Genomic DNA, 16,074 nt, shown 5'->3' on the forward strand with positions numbered 1-16,074 from the left:
GAATGGCTTACCATACCATACCAAATATTACCGATTCAGTAACATTTACCGAATATTTACCTACATACTATTTACCGATTTTCAAATACCGAATCGGTAAAATTCGGTATTTAAAAATCGGTAAATAGTGATTACCTATATATGGCCCAGAATGTCATATTCTGTTGTATAATCTTTCCACAACATGGTGAAACTTTGAATGCTACTGAACACAGAAACAAATTAGCACATAAAATGTGGTCGGTAGATTAATTTAAATCCATGTTTTTATTTGTATTTACAAATCGGACAAGCTAAACTGCATAATATGAGCTATACATGAATTAACAGGCTCTATATTTATTGGGAATACATTTATATAATGTGTCACTACTCAACAATCTTGTTGGTTTGAAGTACATCCTGGAGGAGGTCATCAAGCTGTTCCAAGTCACAAAAAACCAGCTCCATATTCAGGTGTGGAAGAAGAGTGGTCAGGAGTCGGATGACATTCATTCGAAGACTTTTGAGCTTTTCAAACGTACTGTTATATAAAAAACAAGTATAAGGAATGAATATGATTAGTTGACTATGCACCATTATAATTTGCATATTTCTAGAATTCATTAAAGACTTTGGCTCATGCAAGCAAAGATTAGTTGGCATATTTTTGATTTTTCTGCAGCATGGATTTTGATAGGAAAGGAACTATATTCACAGTAAATCTAGTCCCCTACACCATGAGACACTAGGTCACTACTACTACATTGTGGGACATTGCATCAATAAAGTTAAGTACCAGAACAAATGAAGGGTAGGTGTTAATTAAAGTGCAATGCTAAACATTAAATAAATAATGTTACGAGATTTGAAAAATTTTTAGTGGGTGGGTGGTATAATCCCACATGATATAGTGATGGTTATGTTGCTCCCCACAGTGCAGTGGCACCTGAACTAGTGACATGCAGCTAAGAAATAAAATGGGATGTAAACAAAATATTCCTTCCCTAAAGTCGTCTTTCTCTAAACTGAATATTCCTTTTGGTTCACACTATCGATATTTATTTACTAACAGTTTGGGAGGCGGAACAAGCAAACAGATAACACACTGTGTCAGACAAAAGGTATACTAACACATGAATGGACATGTTCTTGACATGGCACTCAATCACTGTTGCAAAATTATCCTGTGCCATAGGCGCCCCAACTTTTTTGCTGACTGGTACTGGTCGTAACTGACTCTGACTGACCCTGGACTCTGCCTAACCAGGCCCAGGGCCAGTGCTATGCTGAAAACACACTTAGAATACAGTGAAAACACCTACATACTCGAGGAGTTAGGGTACCTCTGTGATTGGCATGACCTCCCCTATAAGGCCCAAGTGCATAATAGGGCAGGGGGATTAAAACTACCTTTAAGTCTCTAGTATATAATAGGCATGGCAGTTTGGAGGCGAGCTGCCCTTACTGCACTTGCATGTGTGCACTGTTGAAGCCTGAAGTCAGTTTAACAGTAACCCTGTGTTGCAGGGCTGCTTTTAAAATGCAAATTGTGCCAAAACTCGACTTGTGTTTGGGGCTCTTAACAATTAATAAACTACAATGTTTTGGCATATTAGGTACCCCCAGGGTCTCCCCTAGGTGTTCCAGGCCTGGAGAGTCCGGTATTTATAAGGCTGTCCGTATAAAATGGTTTGTATATGCCCTGAGGTTAGTGAGATTGCTCATTTTACTCCCCACATTGCATTGAAATGCTTCCCAACACTGACTTTTGTGCTAGGAGCACTGTAACGTGGGGATCAGCAGTATTTCTGCATATCCAGATTCCCTGAAAATCTCCCCTAGGTGTTCCAGAGGTGGTAGGTCCTGTAGATATAGGCAAGGTCCTTATAAAAGTTGTTTTATAAGTCCTGGTGTTGGAGAAAGTGCCCAGTTAATTTTCCCCAATGCAAATCCCAAGCCACAAAGGTTAACATGGCAAGAAGTTATTAACTAATAGTTCCCGTTAGGAGAATCATAAAAAAAAATACCATTCCCGAACTTCCAAGAATGGTATTTATAAATCCAACAATATGGTATTGTTGAATTTCTTCTAAGGTGTAATCCAAAATTCAGCCTTCCAGTGATTAGACCAGATAGGTCAGAGTTAAGTGGATTAGTCAGGCTACATTGATGAGGTGATAAATAGCCCATGGGGTTAGCCAGCCATTCTGGGAGGGCAGGGTTCTGCTAGATGGGAATGCCAGGGCAGGGGGAGAGGTCATAAACAATAATATTCAATAGAGACCGGCAGGAGAAGCCACCTTGACTCTTTGAATCTAGGCAGATGACACTATTAAGGAAGGACTGAGCAGGTGTAAGGGACTGTATGGAAATGAACATCCTGAAGGAGGGCTTAGCCAGCTCTTATTTCTCTGCTGAAAAATCAGCCATGATGAAGTGTGAAGGAATGGTGCTCTCTGGGAACATATAGTGCCACACTTTGAAGGATATGGTCATACCCCGGGGTGTTGCCCTGCACCTCATTAGACAGGAGTGCCTTACTGCTTGACCCAGATAACTTGGAATACATATCTGAGAGGGGCAGAGCCTCTAAGATCTGCTGCTTGAAACACAAGGAAGAAGAACAGTCCATGCTGAGAAGTTTAATGTGCACCAACCAGGCCATGAAAGGTGAAGACTGTGCCTGGTGCACACTCTAGAATTACAGCCCTGTGGACTATCATGCTTCAAAAGGACTAAATAGTGGACTCCAAGCATGCTACAGGTTAACAGAGCTCACCTGGAACAACACCAGCAGGAATCCTCAGCCTGGAGTACTACCAGTGGATTTATAAGGGTTTTGTCCAAGTGGATTGTGGGAACTGAAGTCACAAACTTTCAAGGCCAATCTTGGAGCTTCCAGACCCTTGAAGTACATTTTAGACACGTTGGGGAACTTCAGGACGCAGTTTCAGAAGCTTGGAGAACTCTGGAATAACTTTTTTTTAAAAGCTCCATAAGTGGATCAACTCAACCTTGCCAGCTAAGCTGGTGACCCTCAACTGCTAGCCACCTGCTGGTACACCTTGACAGGATTAAAAATCAAAATACGTGGTGTAAGGGAGGAGTAACTACTCCTAGAACCCCACTGCAATTACCAACATGTTTCAGCCATATTCCTTTGCCCTACTGGGTCATTGGCCTACTTCAGGGTATAGATCCCTCTAGCATCTGGTCCTTATCACGATGTAATCAATTGTTAAAAAATATTGAGTGGTTGAGTGGTTGAATCAACCTTACTTGTTCTCCATTACACAATCATCACTTATATTTGAGTCTCATGAATCATTCTCTCAACCCAGGACCGTTGTGAGGACACCGCCCTGTAGTCACACTTTCATCAAGGGAGTTAAGCAACTCTGCGGAGGACCACAAATAAAGGAGCTCAGGTGGTACCTCCTTAGGCAGTTTTATCTTTCTCTCTTTCTGCACAAGTGATCCCTCCCAGAGAAAACTCTTTCCTCTTTTCGCTTTTCCTTTCTTTCACCTCAGAAAAAAATTAAATAAATAAACGCTCCATCAAATGTGTTGGTCTGCACCTGGGCGTCGTAAGCGGCCCAATGATGAAGTATGCCAGTACATAGTGGGTGAGGACAGTATTAATAAATCTGTTTATTTCCCCTTCTAGCCCCCTCCTCTTTAATCCCTTCTCTACATTTTTGGTCGGATAGAGACTCTGACAGAATAATTAACAGAATAATTCATGGTAGTAGCTCTTTTTGTTATTAATTAGTCTTCTCTTTTTGGGAGTTATGGTACTTTTAAGATGGGAGTCAGAAAAGGCTCACTTCCTTGTGTCTTTGTTTGTGGTTTTGGGTCCGCTAAGCCCAGCAGGACACCATCCCTGTGATGGCTGTGAATCGTACTGGGTCACAATTTGCGATCTAACTCATTAATAATAATGAGGTTGGTCACATTGCGACCCAGTGCGATTCCATATTTTGTGAACAGGCCTATTAGCACATGTAAATTCACAAAATACAGCACTCGTCAGAAAAATACTGGTCACGATTGAACAGTGTTTTATATCTGACCCTTAGTCTCTGGACAGGCCGTGACAATAAGCCTGACTGTTTGGACTTTGGCAGAGAAATAGTTAAGAAGTGAGTTACACAACTTCTGTGATGGTTTCACTTCTGGGGGTAGATGGAGCAGGTGGCAGCAGACACTAATTAAAAGAGGGCTTTGGGGTAGTTCACAGTTTTGTTTTCCCCATCACAGTACTCTATTTAGCAGCTATTATCATGGTATAGGAGGTCTGTTTGATGACCTTCTACATAAGTGTTAGACCTGGAACCTTTGTGTGATTTCCCCAGACTTTTTGCCTTCTGACCTTCTGTTTTGCTGACTTAGTATTCTGGGCACTTTTCCACTACTAACCAGTGATAAGGTGTATATGCTCTGTACTCAAAGCATGGTAACATTGGCTTATCCACAATTGGTATATTTAATTTACTTATACGTCCCTAGTAAAGTGCACTATATGTGCCCAGGGCCTGTAGATTAAATGCTACTAGTGGTCTTGCAGCACTGATTGTGCCACTTCAGTAGCCCTTTAAACATGTCCCAGTCCTGCCACTGCAGAGTCTGTGTGTGCAGTTTTAAACTCCCATTTCGTCCACCTTGCAGGTTAACCTACTTGGCAGGCCGAAATCTTTCCTTTTATTACATATAAGTCACCACTAAGGTAGGCCCTAGGCATCCCTATGGGCAGGGTGAAGGGTACCTAAGAGGTAGGACATGTACTTGTGAGTTGTACATGTCCTTGCAGTGAAAAAGACCTAATTTCATTTTTCACAACTGCAAGGCCTAGCTCTCCCATAGGTTAACATTGGGAATGCCTTAAAATATCTAATGTCCCCCTCAGCAATGGCACACACGTTTGCCAGCTACTATTGGCGCTTGTATGCTTCACAAACTCCCGAATCATCGCTCCGTGTTCTCCTCGGAAGGAGCCGCGTCAGTCTCCCCCGGTTGGAGACGGCAGCCCAGAAAGACCTAGACCGCCCTATCTCTAGAAAAGAAATTGAGGAAGCCATTTCTCTCACGTCCCCGGGCAAGACTCCGGGACTAGATGGTCTTCCCCAAGAATATTACGCAGCTTACCGTGACACACTGGTGTCCCACTTGACTGACCTTTTTCAAGAAGCCCTTGATCAGGGCTCCTTCCCAGCCAGAGACAGACATTGCCACTACTGTGGTCCTTCCAAAATCCCAGCCTCCCTCTTGTCACTGGCAGACTACCATCCCACATGCCTCCTCAATACAGAAATCAAAATGTATGCCACCATCCTGGCCCAATGACTAAAGCCGTACCTGCCCATGCTGGTTCATCCGGATCAATGTGGCTTTATGCCCGCACGCGCGACCCATCATTTGGCCCTCCTCCTTTTAGATTTCAAAAAAGCTTTCGATTCGGTGAACTGGGCATATCTCCAAGACGTGTTGACTGAGATGAGATTCGGGCCCCAGTTCCGGGCATTGGTCCGAGTATTTTATGCGCAGTCGCGGGCACGGGTGTTGGTGAGCGGTGTCCTGTCAGAGGCCTATCCCATTACTAGGGGCATGTGGCAGGGTTGGCCCCTTTCGCCCCTGTTGTTTGCCCTGGCAATAGAACCCCTGGGGGACCTGGTGCAGGCTGACCTCCGTGTTAAGGGATGGAAGTGGCCAAACACCGAAACAGACAAGATCGCGCTCTACGCGGACGACGTCCTGCTCTTTCTGGCCGAGCCTGCTTCCTCGGGCCGCACTGTCTCCAGTTTTTGCAGGCGTTTGGGCGAGTGTCAGTGTCTGTCACGGGACTGTTACGATTGGCAGTCTAATATTCCGATCCGGCACAACTCCTTTAAATACCTGGGAATACGGATTACCCTGCTCCCGGAACTGGGCTGGTCCCTCAACATAACCCCATTGGTCAAAAAGGCCAAAGAAGACCTTCAGAAATGGAAGACACTGCCCCTGATCCCTCTGGGCTGGGTTGCCTTGTTTAAAATGTTGATTCTCCCTAAGTTCCTCTATGTCCCCCAGAGCACCCCGTTCTGTTTCCCCGGATCTTGGTTTAACAGGTTGGATGGCTTACTTACCAAATTTTTATGGTGCGGCGGGAGGTCGCGTCTGGCTCTCTCCACATGTTGGATCCCTTCTTTTGACGGGGGCATGGGAATTACGCTTCTATACCTCTATTTTATAGCCACACATTTGCTGGTGGTCCACGATTGGTTCAATGGGGGATGGTCTGACCCGGCCTACCGGCTGGAGTTGTGCTAGCTGGGATGGTCTAAAGTACAGGTCATGTTGTATGGGGGACCCATCCCGATCCAGCTGCCAGACGTGACACTTTCGGTATTCCTGGCTTGGCGGGCTTCGCTGCGTCATATCGGCTGGACCGGCAAATTGACCCAATGCACCCCCCTTCTGACAAGGGGCTTGGCTCTGGGAGGTGAGTGGTCTATGGGGGTTCAAAACCTGGAACCTCATAGGAATTACACAGCTAGAGGACATCTGGGTTAGGGGACACATGCTTTCCTTCCAAGATATGTGCGCCTGTTATTCCCTGCACCCCTCCAAATTTTATAAATATTTACAGTTAAGACATGCCCTTCAAATACACATCATAGATGACACTCGGCTCCCGGTATACAACCGAAAGCCCAGACGGTATTGGGGGACTTGGGCAGGGGGGGCATCTCCCATATAAACACTCCGACCTTGTTGGACAAACTGAAGGACCAATGTACAGATTGGGTGGGGCCTCTGGATGAGGTGGACAGGCTTGACCCAAAACAATTACCACCTCTGCCAAACTTAGACTAATCCAATTATATTACTTGCACACCGCTTACCTCACTCACTCCGGTACGCCTTCACCGAGTGAGCCTGCGCTCTTATGCTGTCCCCGGCTGGCACATTTTTGGAGAGCCATTGAAGGGGAACTTACTGAGGTCTTGGGGTGGACAGTTCCTCACGATCCACAACATTCATTATTGGGGATAACAGATGGGCTAGATGGGACCCGCAATGATAAGACCTTTTTTAACACAGCTATGAGAGTTGCCAAGCGTGACATAGCGGCAGCATGGATTTGTCCCGATCCACCAGCTCTGGGAAAGTTGTGCAAGGGAGTAGACTGGTGCGCGACACAAGAGAAAGCTCTATACATGGCAAGAAATACCGTAGGGTGTGGAAAATGGCTGGGCGCTGCCGAAGAAGGTGAATGACACTCTAATTCTTTGTGGTTGTACACCCCCGTGGGGTGCAAATCTGGGGTCATATGGATTTTAATGATGTAAATGAATATCTGCTATCCGTGATTTTGCTGATTTGTTTGTATGTGCTTAACATCACTAAAAACTTGAATATCAAAAAATATATATATAATTTCCAATTGGGAAAAGATAGAGATTTGGAGTGTGGTGTCTCTGGACTCACTATTTAAAATCAGAACTTACAGTGAAGTTGGATTTTAAATTGCAGGTCTGAAAATGCCACTTTTGCAAAGTTGTCATTTTCTTTTTTCAACCATTCAGTGCCTCTACCTGTCTCTGAATACTCGTCTGGTGTGGGTAATAGCTGGGCTTTGTCATTCCCTCTAGACAGTCACACACAAAGGATTCTGGGGTGTGACACTTGCATCCTGATGGCCCATCCCCAGGCTGATGGGACTTCCTGAGTTAGATTGGGAGGGAGGAGCTTACACTTGCATCTGAATAGGACTGTGCCTGTCCCCACAGAAATAATGCATACCTTCCTGTAGTGAATCTGTAGCAGGACAGAAAGGCAGGGACCTTGTGATCTTCAAAGGTCTATGGGAAGTCTCTCCCATTTCAAAGCCACCACACAAGGATAACTTTGCTAGAACCAAGGACATTCTGCCTGGAAGAAGAGCTGATGTGCTGCAGGAGGGACTGGCACTTTGTTACCTGCTTTGTGGTGTTAGCATGCTGCCTGCTGCTTCTTGCGAGGAAGTGAGAAAGACTGGATCTGCTCTCTACATCCTTGAACCTAAGTTTCTCCAAGGCCTGGCTTGCCCCCTGTTCTTGAAGCCTCAGGGCCATAACAGACTTCCCTCTTTTTGCTCCAGGTGCTGGACTCTGCCAACTGTGAGTGCTGCCCTGCCAAGAGGTGCCAATCCTTTACTGGGCCTTTAAAGTGGGTTCTGCAGCTATTTTCCTGCAAAAATCAACGCAGTGATGATTTTGCGCCGATTGGAACCAACACTGTTCCCTATGACACCGACGCAGTGCCGATCCGAGGACATCCCTGCATGGCTTGACGACGACACGGAATCCGACTGCGAGGTTCGATGACGACACATTGTCAATCGGTCACGACTGTGCGGCTCATCGTTGACGCAGTGCCAATCCGAAGATTCGACAATGATGCCGTGCCTGTGTCGTAAGGGATTTGACAATGCGGGGCTATCTGCGAGGCTAGACTTCGACGCATTGACCCGAATGTGTGATTCTGAACAGACGCATTGAGTATTTGACGCCAGCGCTTTCTCCAATGAAGGTATTTTTACAGCGGGCCCTGCAAGGGATCTATAGCCTGCCTGCCGTCCATCGTGATTGGCATGAAAGTTTGGATTTACCCCAGTCTACCGCGACCTCAAGTAACATTTAAGGGCAATTTACTTTTATGCACTATATTGCAGTTTATTCTTTAAAAAATAATCTCAATTTTTATTTATTAGATTTTTGTCGTTTTGGTCTTGTTTCAGTTAGATAAATATTCTCTATTTTTCTAAACTGGTTTGGAATATTTTTGTGGTGTTTTCAATGTGTTACTATAATTTAAGTGTTGCACAAATACTTTAGACATTGCCTCTTAAGTTGAGCCTGACTGCTCTGCGCCAAGCTACCAGAGTGTGAGCACAGGATAATTTAGGTTTGTGGTCCCTACTTGGAGAGGGTGCAACCCTATGCCACCTAGAGACACAAATTCTAACAATAAGAATCCTGAACAATAGGGGTAAGAGTGATTTACAATTGGAATGACTTATATGGCGTTTCTTCTGGGTAATAAACTTCTTTAATGTATAAAGAAGGGAACAGACCAGATTCACGGACTAATGGCAGAGACCTTAATAAAAGCTTTTAGGGAGCTATCCTTGAGTAGATGCTCCTTGAGGCGATTGGGCACATAATCGATTTTAGAGATTGCGAGATTGTGCAGACATGAAATTAGTAGCTCTGTCAAAGGGTTAGTAATATAATTCATCAAAGTTAGAAATGAATAACAGGCAGAAACAGACAGTAGAAATCAAATCAAGAAATGACAGAATGTGATATCTGTTCCACCCGAGTGGATGGTAGCGGAGCAATGCAAGAGTCAGGAAGTGACATTGGGGTAAATAAATCACAAGAGTAACATCATGCTAAAAAGATTCCTTATGGTGCAAAAATAAAGCTGAATGAAGCTGTGTTGGACTTGGCTCTGCTCGCAGGGTCATCCTGAAACTTTTTGACTTTCCCTTAGCCCTTTCGCCGTGGTGAAATTGTGGGTTCAGGATGTTGGACAATTCGGCTCTGGTTAGCAGAGTGTGGGTGCTTTTTGCCTTACATAGGTATATTAGGACTCCCCCTTTAGGGGACATTTCCCCCATGGTAAGAAATGTATATGCCATGTGTGGTGTGAGAGAAAAATAATAAATACTGTGTAATGGTGTACGCACCTTTATTTTCCCCATTTCAGAAATGTCACTTTTAAAATTGGCGCCATTTCTGTCTGCTTGTGCCGCCTGCCTGAGGTGGGTTGGCGGTCTAGTGTTTGAAGCGACAAGGTGCTCTACACTTTCCCCAGTGACAGTGAGGCTGGAACTGCCAGGGACCTTCTAGAAGCTTCCAGCTCTTTCTGGTAGGTGGGAGAAGGGGTGTATATGTAGAGTAGTAGAGATGCCATGTGCTCAGACTGAGAGTGGACTTGACTGAGAGGGGACACTCTGCCATGAGGTACCGCCGCATGGGCCTGTGTACTGGCCCCTGAGCCCATCTGTACCCCTCTGCTGTTCACAGGACCAGTGAGAGCCATTGCTGGAGTGAAGACTGCGGTGTCAGGAGGAGTGGCACTTTATGGGAGATGACTGCTTCTAGGAGCTGCTGTCCCGTACTGATGAGTGCCTACTGTCTGCTGATCTTGCCCAGCCTGGCCTGCATGCTCTGCTGCCCTAGCACCTCGTGAGTGCTATAATTTGACTGCCTGCACTCCAAGGAGGTGAGGAGCATGGGCGCTATTCCCAAGAGTGGAGCCCCGAGAACTGCGAGTCACCTAGTGCCTGGTGAGAGCCATATTTGAAGTGACTGTGCTGTTCTGCCTGCACTCTAGCGCCTGGTGGGCACTGTTTTCCTGATTACCAGAAAAGGTACACTTTCTTCTGTCCCTGAAGCTTCTAGTGGGACCTAGTGCCTTGCAAGCGCTATATTCAAGGTGCCAGGGGAAGAGGAGTGGACGCCTGCAGCGCTGTGCTGTCAAAGCGCTATATTTCAATTCCCCTGCATGTGTGCTGCATTGGGGTGCTGCCAGAGTGCCATATTTGCATTGACTGTGCTCCGCTTGCTGCCAAGGCGCTACAACTGTGCCCAGGAGAAGAGGAGCAGACGTATGCAGCGCCGGGATCCTAAAGCGCTACGAGGGTTGACAGTGGGCAGCTGCAACGTATCGGGGGGCATTGTACTCCTCAGGAGAAGAGAGATAAGAGTGAGAGACACTCCTGCCCTGCCCCAGTGCTTTGCGCACTTTGCTTTTTCTGTTTTTGCAGCCAGCTCTGACTTTGCGGGACATAGGGCATTTGAGCCCCGGAGAGAGGACAGTTGGCCTGGGGCCAGTTTCACAGTGTTGTGCCCCCGATTGGGGCGAACTGTGTTTATTCTGGTGAGGCCTATTGCCCCATATGATTTCTTGCATAATATTGTTGCATAATGCATTTGTACCTAGGATGATACCTAATGCTTTTCCCTCCATTTTGCAGTACTGATTTTGGGCCATTGGTAATGTGAGAGCCCCCGAGTAGGGGCTCCCCAGGCGCAGTAGCACCAGAAGCGAATCTGCAACCTTGGGCAGCTATTCCAGGTGTATTAACATAACGTGTACTGTTAATGTTGCTTATGCCTAATGCATGTGGTTATATCGCTAATGGTTTCTTTACCCCCTAATGCTTACAGGATGTTTGGGGGCTACTAGGGATGCACCATTATGCTAATGTTCAGTCCTAATGTGCCCAATGATGAAATGTCTCATGTGTATGCCCCATTCTAATATGATTATGCTTCATGTAACCACAGGAGGTGCCTTATGCATCAGCTAATGCCTAAGGTGAGGTTGCCTAGCGTTTTACCCTAATGAGAATGCTTGATGCCTACTATGTTTATGCCCACAGGTTGGTGCCTAATGCATTTCCCGCCTAATAGGTTATTCATTCTGTTTGTATGCCTAATGCATTAATGCTGGAAATGCTTTTACCCTAATGCTACCTTGTGGGGGTCCTGTGTAAAGTTCCTAATCTAAGGCGATTTAACGCTCCCATGGATTAGGCCCCAGCTGAGTATGGTGTGCCTAATGATATGCAGAATATGCTCACCCGTTATGCCTAATGCATTCGTGTTTTCAGGTCCACTGTGACGGTAAGCCTAAGGTGTTGATTCAGGCTTTATGCCTGACCACTGTGTGTTTTATGCCTAGTGCTAATGGTTTCTTTTCCCCTAAGGCTGCACTGCTGGTGTTCTGCATACTATGCCGAACCTCAGGTTCCCATTCCATGCTATGGCAACAATGATTTATGCCTGAAGTTATGCATAATGTATTTTCATGATTAATGCCTTTATGCTACTGTTTTTCCCTAATGCATACATGGCTGGTTTCAAGTTTAGGCCTGCCTTGACAAATGCCTAAATGATTCATGCCAAGTGCATGTCTACTCACCAGTAGGTACGGCCGGTGAGACATTATTGCTTATGGACTTTCAGTTATCCTTGAACTTGTGATGGTTCTGGCAGCGGCCTGATTGGTGCTGCCTTGTATATAGTCCACCTGTGAATTATTCCCCGGTGCTGGCTGGCACAGTTTATCTGCATCTGTGATTCCCTTCTTATGTGTTTATTTTACAATACACATACTGTTTTTCACCTAACCTGGTGTGGAGTCACTTTTTGTAGTGTGCCTTGTGTGTCGCCTGTGTGTGCTGCGCGGATGCTTTACACATTTCCTCCGAAGATTGGCACACCCGCTCTGCGCCATGCTACCCCATTACTAACATTGGTGTTCAGTGGTGGGGTAGGGCTTGTGTTTGCGCAGTACCACAGTGACAACGGGTTGCACTGCAAACTGAGCATTTAAAGTAATCACAGGTTTTGGGGATTATTGTTTTCTCCTGATTGTGCTTTCCTCCTGAAAATTGTGTTTCCCTGTTGCACTATGGGTGGTGTGTCCCGGGTGTACTTCGAAAGGATGGGGTTAACCTACAAGGAGGATGACCTTATAGAGTATACTGAGCAGGAGGTGATGGACCTCTGCAGAGAGAGAGGGAGATCGCTAGTAGGCAACATTCACAGGAAGTTGTTTCTCTATGAGGCCGTCAAGAGGGGGAACCCTTAGAGCCCTGTGGGGACCTTTCTGATTACCTCTCTGGATATTTAAAGGGTGGATTTGGTGGAGACCCAGAGGAGGCCTCTGAGAGTGAGGGTTCCCAGTCCATAACCCTGGAGGGTGGTGATACTGATGAGGAGGAAGAAGTTGATAGGGTGGAGACCCCAGTAGCGAATGAGGACACCATAGTCAGGGAGTCCCGTGCTGGGTCCAGTCCCTGGGGCACTGCCCCACCCCTTTCCCTATCCCCAGAAGAGTGGGTGGATAGGAGGGAAGAAAGGGAACATCAGCTGGTGTTGCAGAAGCTCAGGTTGGAGCACGCCAAGGAGTTAGCGCAGCTGAGGGTGGAACAAAAAAGGCTAGAGACCGAGAAGGTCCTAGCGCAGGAAAGGATGACGGAGGCAGAGAGGTCCTTCGCTAGAGAGAGACTAGTTCATGTGGGTAGGTTGTCCCCTGAGAGTGGTTACTGTGGTCTGGATTCACCAGTGAGGGTGGGATCCAGTGGTTGAGGCAAGAGTGATTCCAGTGTGGAAGTCCTACTCCCAGAGCCCGGGAGACAGTGCCTGATTCCCAGGAAGAGGGGGACAGGTTGGAATTTAGGGGCAGGGGAAAACTGTCCCACCAGTCCTGGGGGGAGTATGTGGATGTGTGTTGGACTGCATTGGAGAATTGGGTGGTGGGTAGCACAGTGAATGATTGGGAAGGGCTGTGCCAAGTAGTTATCAAGGAGTACATGCTAAGACATTGTTTCCCAAGGTTGCGCCACCACCTGTTGCAGTGTGGGTTCTCTGACCCCAGGGAACTTGCACGGGAAGCAGACCTTTGGGTGAGTGCCAGAGAGTCTGAGAGGGCATTGGGGAGTGATCCTGAAGGGAATGGTGCAGGGATCTTCCGACCCAGTGAGGCGGGAGAGGTGCAAAATAGCCCAGCTAAGGGGTTAGTGAGAGGGTTGTAGGGCCTCACGTCCTATCTACAGGAAGGAGTGAGACGGGTAGGTGTCCTGACGTGCTCCAACCGCAGTCTCAGGGCCTGGGGAGTTCCATAAGGGAACCCCAGGTTAGGACTCTAGGCTGTCCTAATGTGCCATCCAGTGAAGGGGAGCCCCTAATGTCAGCAGAACCCGGGGCATCTGTAATTGGAGCTCCAGAGGGTCTGCTCAGTCGCAGGGTTTAGATCCTGGGCTGGGATGTCAGTTTCAGGAGTTGCCTGACCTGGAGGGAGCGGCACTTGTAATCAAGGTACCTACCGGTTTGACTTCCAGGGGTTCTTCTCCTGGTGGGAGGGTGCGGAACTCTGGAAGGGGGTGCAGAGGGAGGAAGGTCTCGTCTCTGGCAACGGCTCAGCCACAGGGCTTAGATCCTGGGTTCGGAGGCCAAGGACAGGTACTGCCTGACCTGGCGGGTGGGACATCTGTAAGCAGAGTCCCCCAGGATTGTCTTCCAGGGGTACTTCTTCAGTGGGAGCGTGCAGAACTCTGGAAGGGGGTGCAGGGGGAGGGAGGACTCAACCCTGGCACCCGGTCAACCTAAGGGTTTAGACCCTGGGTTGATGGATCAGTTGGAGGGCCACGGCCCTGGATGAGTGAGAGAGTGGTGTTCTGAGGGTGCCCCACATAGGAGGAGAGAGCGGAACTCCAGAAGGAGAGGTAAGGGGAGGAGAGCCTCACCCCAGATGGCTGGTGAGCCAGAGGGTGTGGACCCCAGGTGAGAGGAACGGTGGCAGTTTGGAACTGCACGGAGGAGAAGGAGAGTGCTCAACGGGTACTACGGGCCTAGGGCAACTGCCCCCCCTCTGTGAGACAGCAAGGGCCAGAGACATCTGGATGGCCTAGGAGCCGGTCCTCGCCGCCACCAACTAGAGAGTACCAGTGGGGTGGCTTAGTTGGTCCCGGGAGGTTTGAGAGAGGGAACCACCGGGTTCCAGAGTGGCGTAGAACCTTCGGGTGCCCCTGCAGTTGAGGGCCCACGTCCATGTTTTCTCGTCCTAAGCAGGGCAGCCCATCACAGCATTGATTGGTCTACCCTGGATTTTGGCTGGGACGGGGTCATGTTGGACTTGCCCTGATTGCAGGGTCATCCCAAAACTTTTTGCCTTTTCCCTATCACTTTTGCTGTGATGGAATTGGTGGGTTCAGGATGTTGGACACTTTGGCGCAGTGCAAAGTGAGTGTGCTTTCAGCCTTACATAGGTATATTAGGACCCCCCCCCCCTTTAGGGGACATCTCCCCCACGGTAGGAAACGTATATGCCATGTGTAGTGTGAGAGGAAAATAATAAATGCTGTGTAATGCTGGACGCACCTTTATTTTCACCATTGCAGAAATGTAACTTTTAAAATGGACGCCATTTCTGTCTGCTTGTGCCACCTGCCTGAGGTGAGTTGGCGGTCTAGTGTTTGAAGTGACAATGTGCTCTACACTTCCTTCAGTGAGAGTGAGGCTGGGACTGCCATGGACCTTCTAGAAGCTTCCAGCTCTTTCTGGTAGGTGGGAGGAGGGGTGTATATGTAGAGCAGAAGAGATGCCATGTGCTCAGACTGAGGGTGGACACTCTGCCAGGTGGTTCTGCCGCATGGGCCTGTGTGCTGGCCCCTGAGCCCATCTGTACCCCTCTGCTGTCCACAGGGCCAGTGAGAGCCTTTGCTGGAGTGAAGACTGCTGTGTCAGGAGGAGTAGCACTTTATGGGAGCAGTACAGGACTGCTTCTAGGAGCTGCTGTCCTGTACTGATGAGTGCCCACTGTCTGCTGATCTTGCCCAACCTGGCCTCCCTGCTCTGCTGCCCTAGCGCCTCGTGAGTGCTATATTTTGACTGCCTGCATTCCAGGAGGTGAGGAGCATGGGCGCTACTCCCACGGGTGGGACCCTGGGAACTGTGAGTCACCTAGCGCCTGGTGAGCACCATATTTCAAGTCACTGTGCTGCTCTGCCTGCACTCTAGCGCCTGGTGGGCACTGTTTTCCTGATTACCAGAAGAGGTACACTATCTTCTGTCCATGAAGCTTCTAGGGGGACCTAGTGCCTTGCAAGCACTATATGCAAGGTGCCAGGGGAAGAGGAGTAGATGCCTGCAGCGCTGTGTTGTAAAAGGGCTATATATCAATTCCCCTGCGTGTGTGCTGCATTGGGGTGCTGCCAGAGTGATATATTTGCATGGACTTTGCTCTGCTTGCTGCCAATGCGCTACAACTGTGCCCAGGAGAGGAGGAGCGGATGTCTGCAGCGCTGGGATTCTAAAGCGCTACGAGGGGATCCCGGCCTGTGGGATTCCCCCCTGCCTGCTTGGTTGAAAGTGGGCAGCTGCAACATATTGGGGGACATTGTACTCCTCAGTAAAAGAGAGAGGAGCGAGAGACACTCCTGCCCTGCCCCAGTGCTTTGCGCATTTTGCTTTTGCTGTTTTTGCAGCCAGCCCTAACTATGCGGGACATAGGGCATTTGAGCCCCGGAGAGAGGCCAGTTGGCCTGGGGCCAGT

General features: G+C 48.0%; 1 protein-coding gene across 1 annotated transcript in view; it reads right to left on the minus strand.

Annotated features, from left to right (window-relative positions):
* Nucleotides 1–269: 269 nt before the first annotated feature.
* Nucleotides 270–16,074, minus strand: part of MORC4 (MORC family CW-type zinc finger 4) — an 844,810-nt gene continuing 829,005 nt past the window's right edge. The window contains exon 20 of the mRNA XM_078686304.1: nt 270–523. Within this exon, the coding sequence (XP_078542430.1) occupies nt 370–523 (154 nt within the window). The 3' untranslated portion in view covers nt 270–369. The remainder of the gene's footprint in view (nt 524–16,074) is intronic.

Source organism: Lissotriton helveticus, chromosome 4_1, assembly GCF_964261635.1.
Source record: "Lissotriton helveticus chromosome 4_1, aLisHel1.1, whole genome shotgun sequence".
NCBI lineage: Eukaryota > Metazoa > Chordata > Amphibia > Caudata > Salamandridae > Lissotriton > Lissotriton helveticus.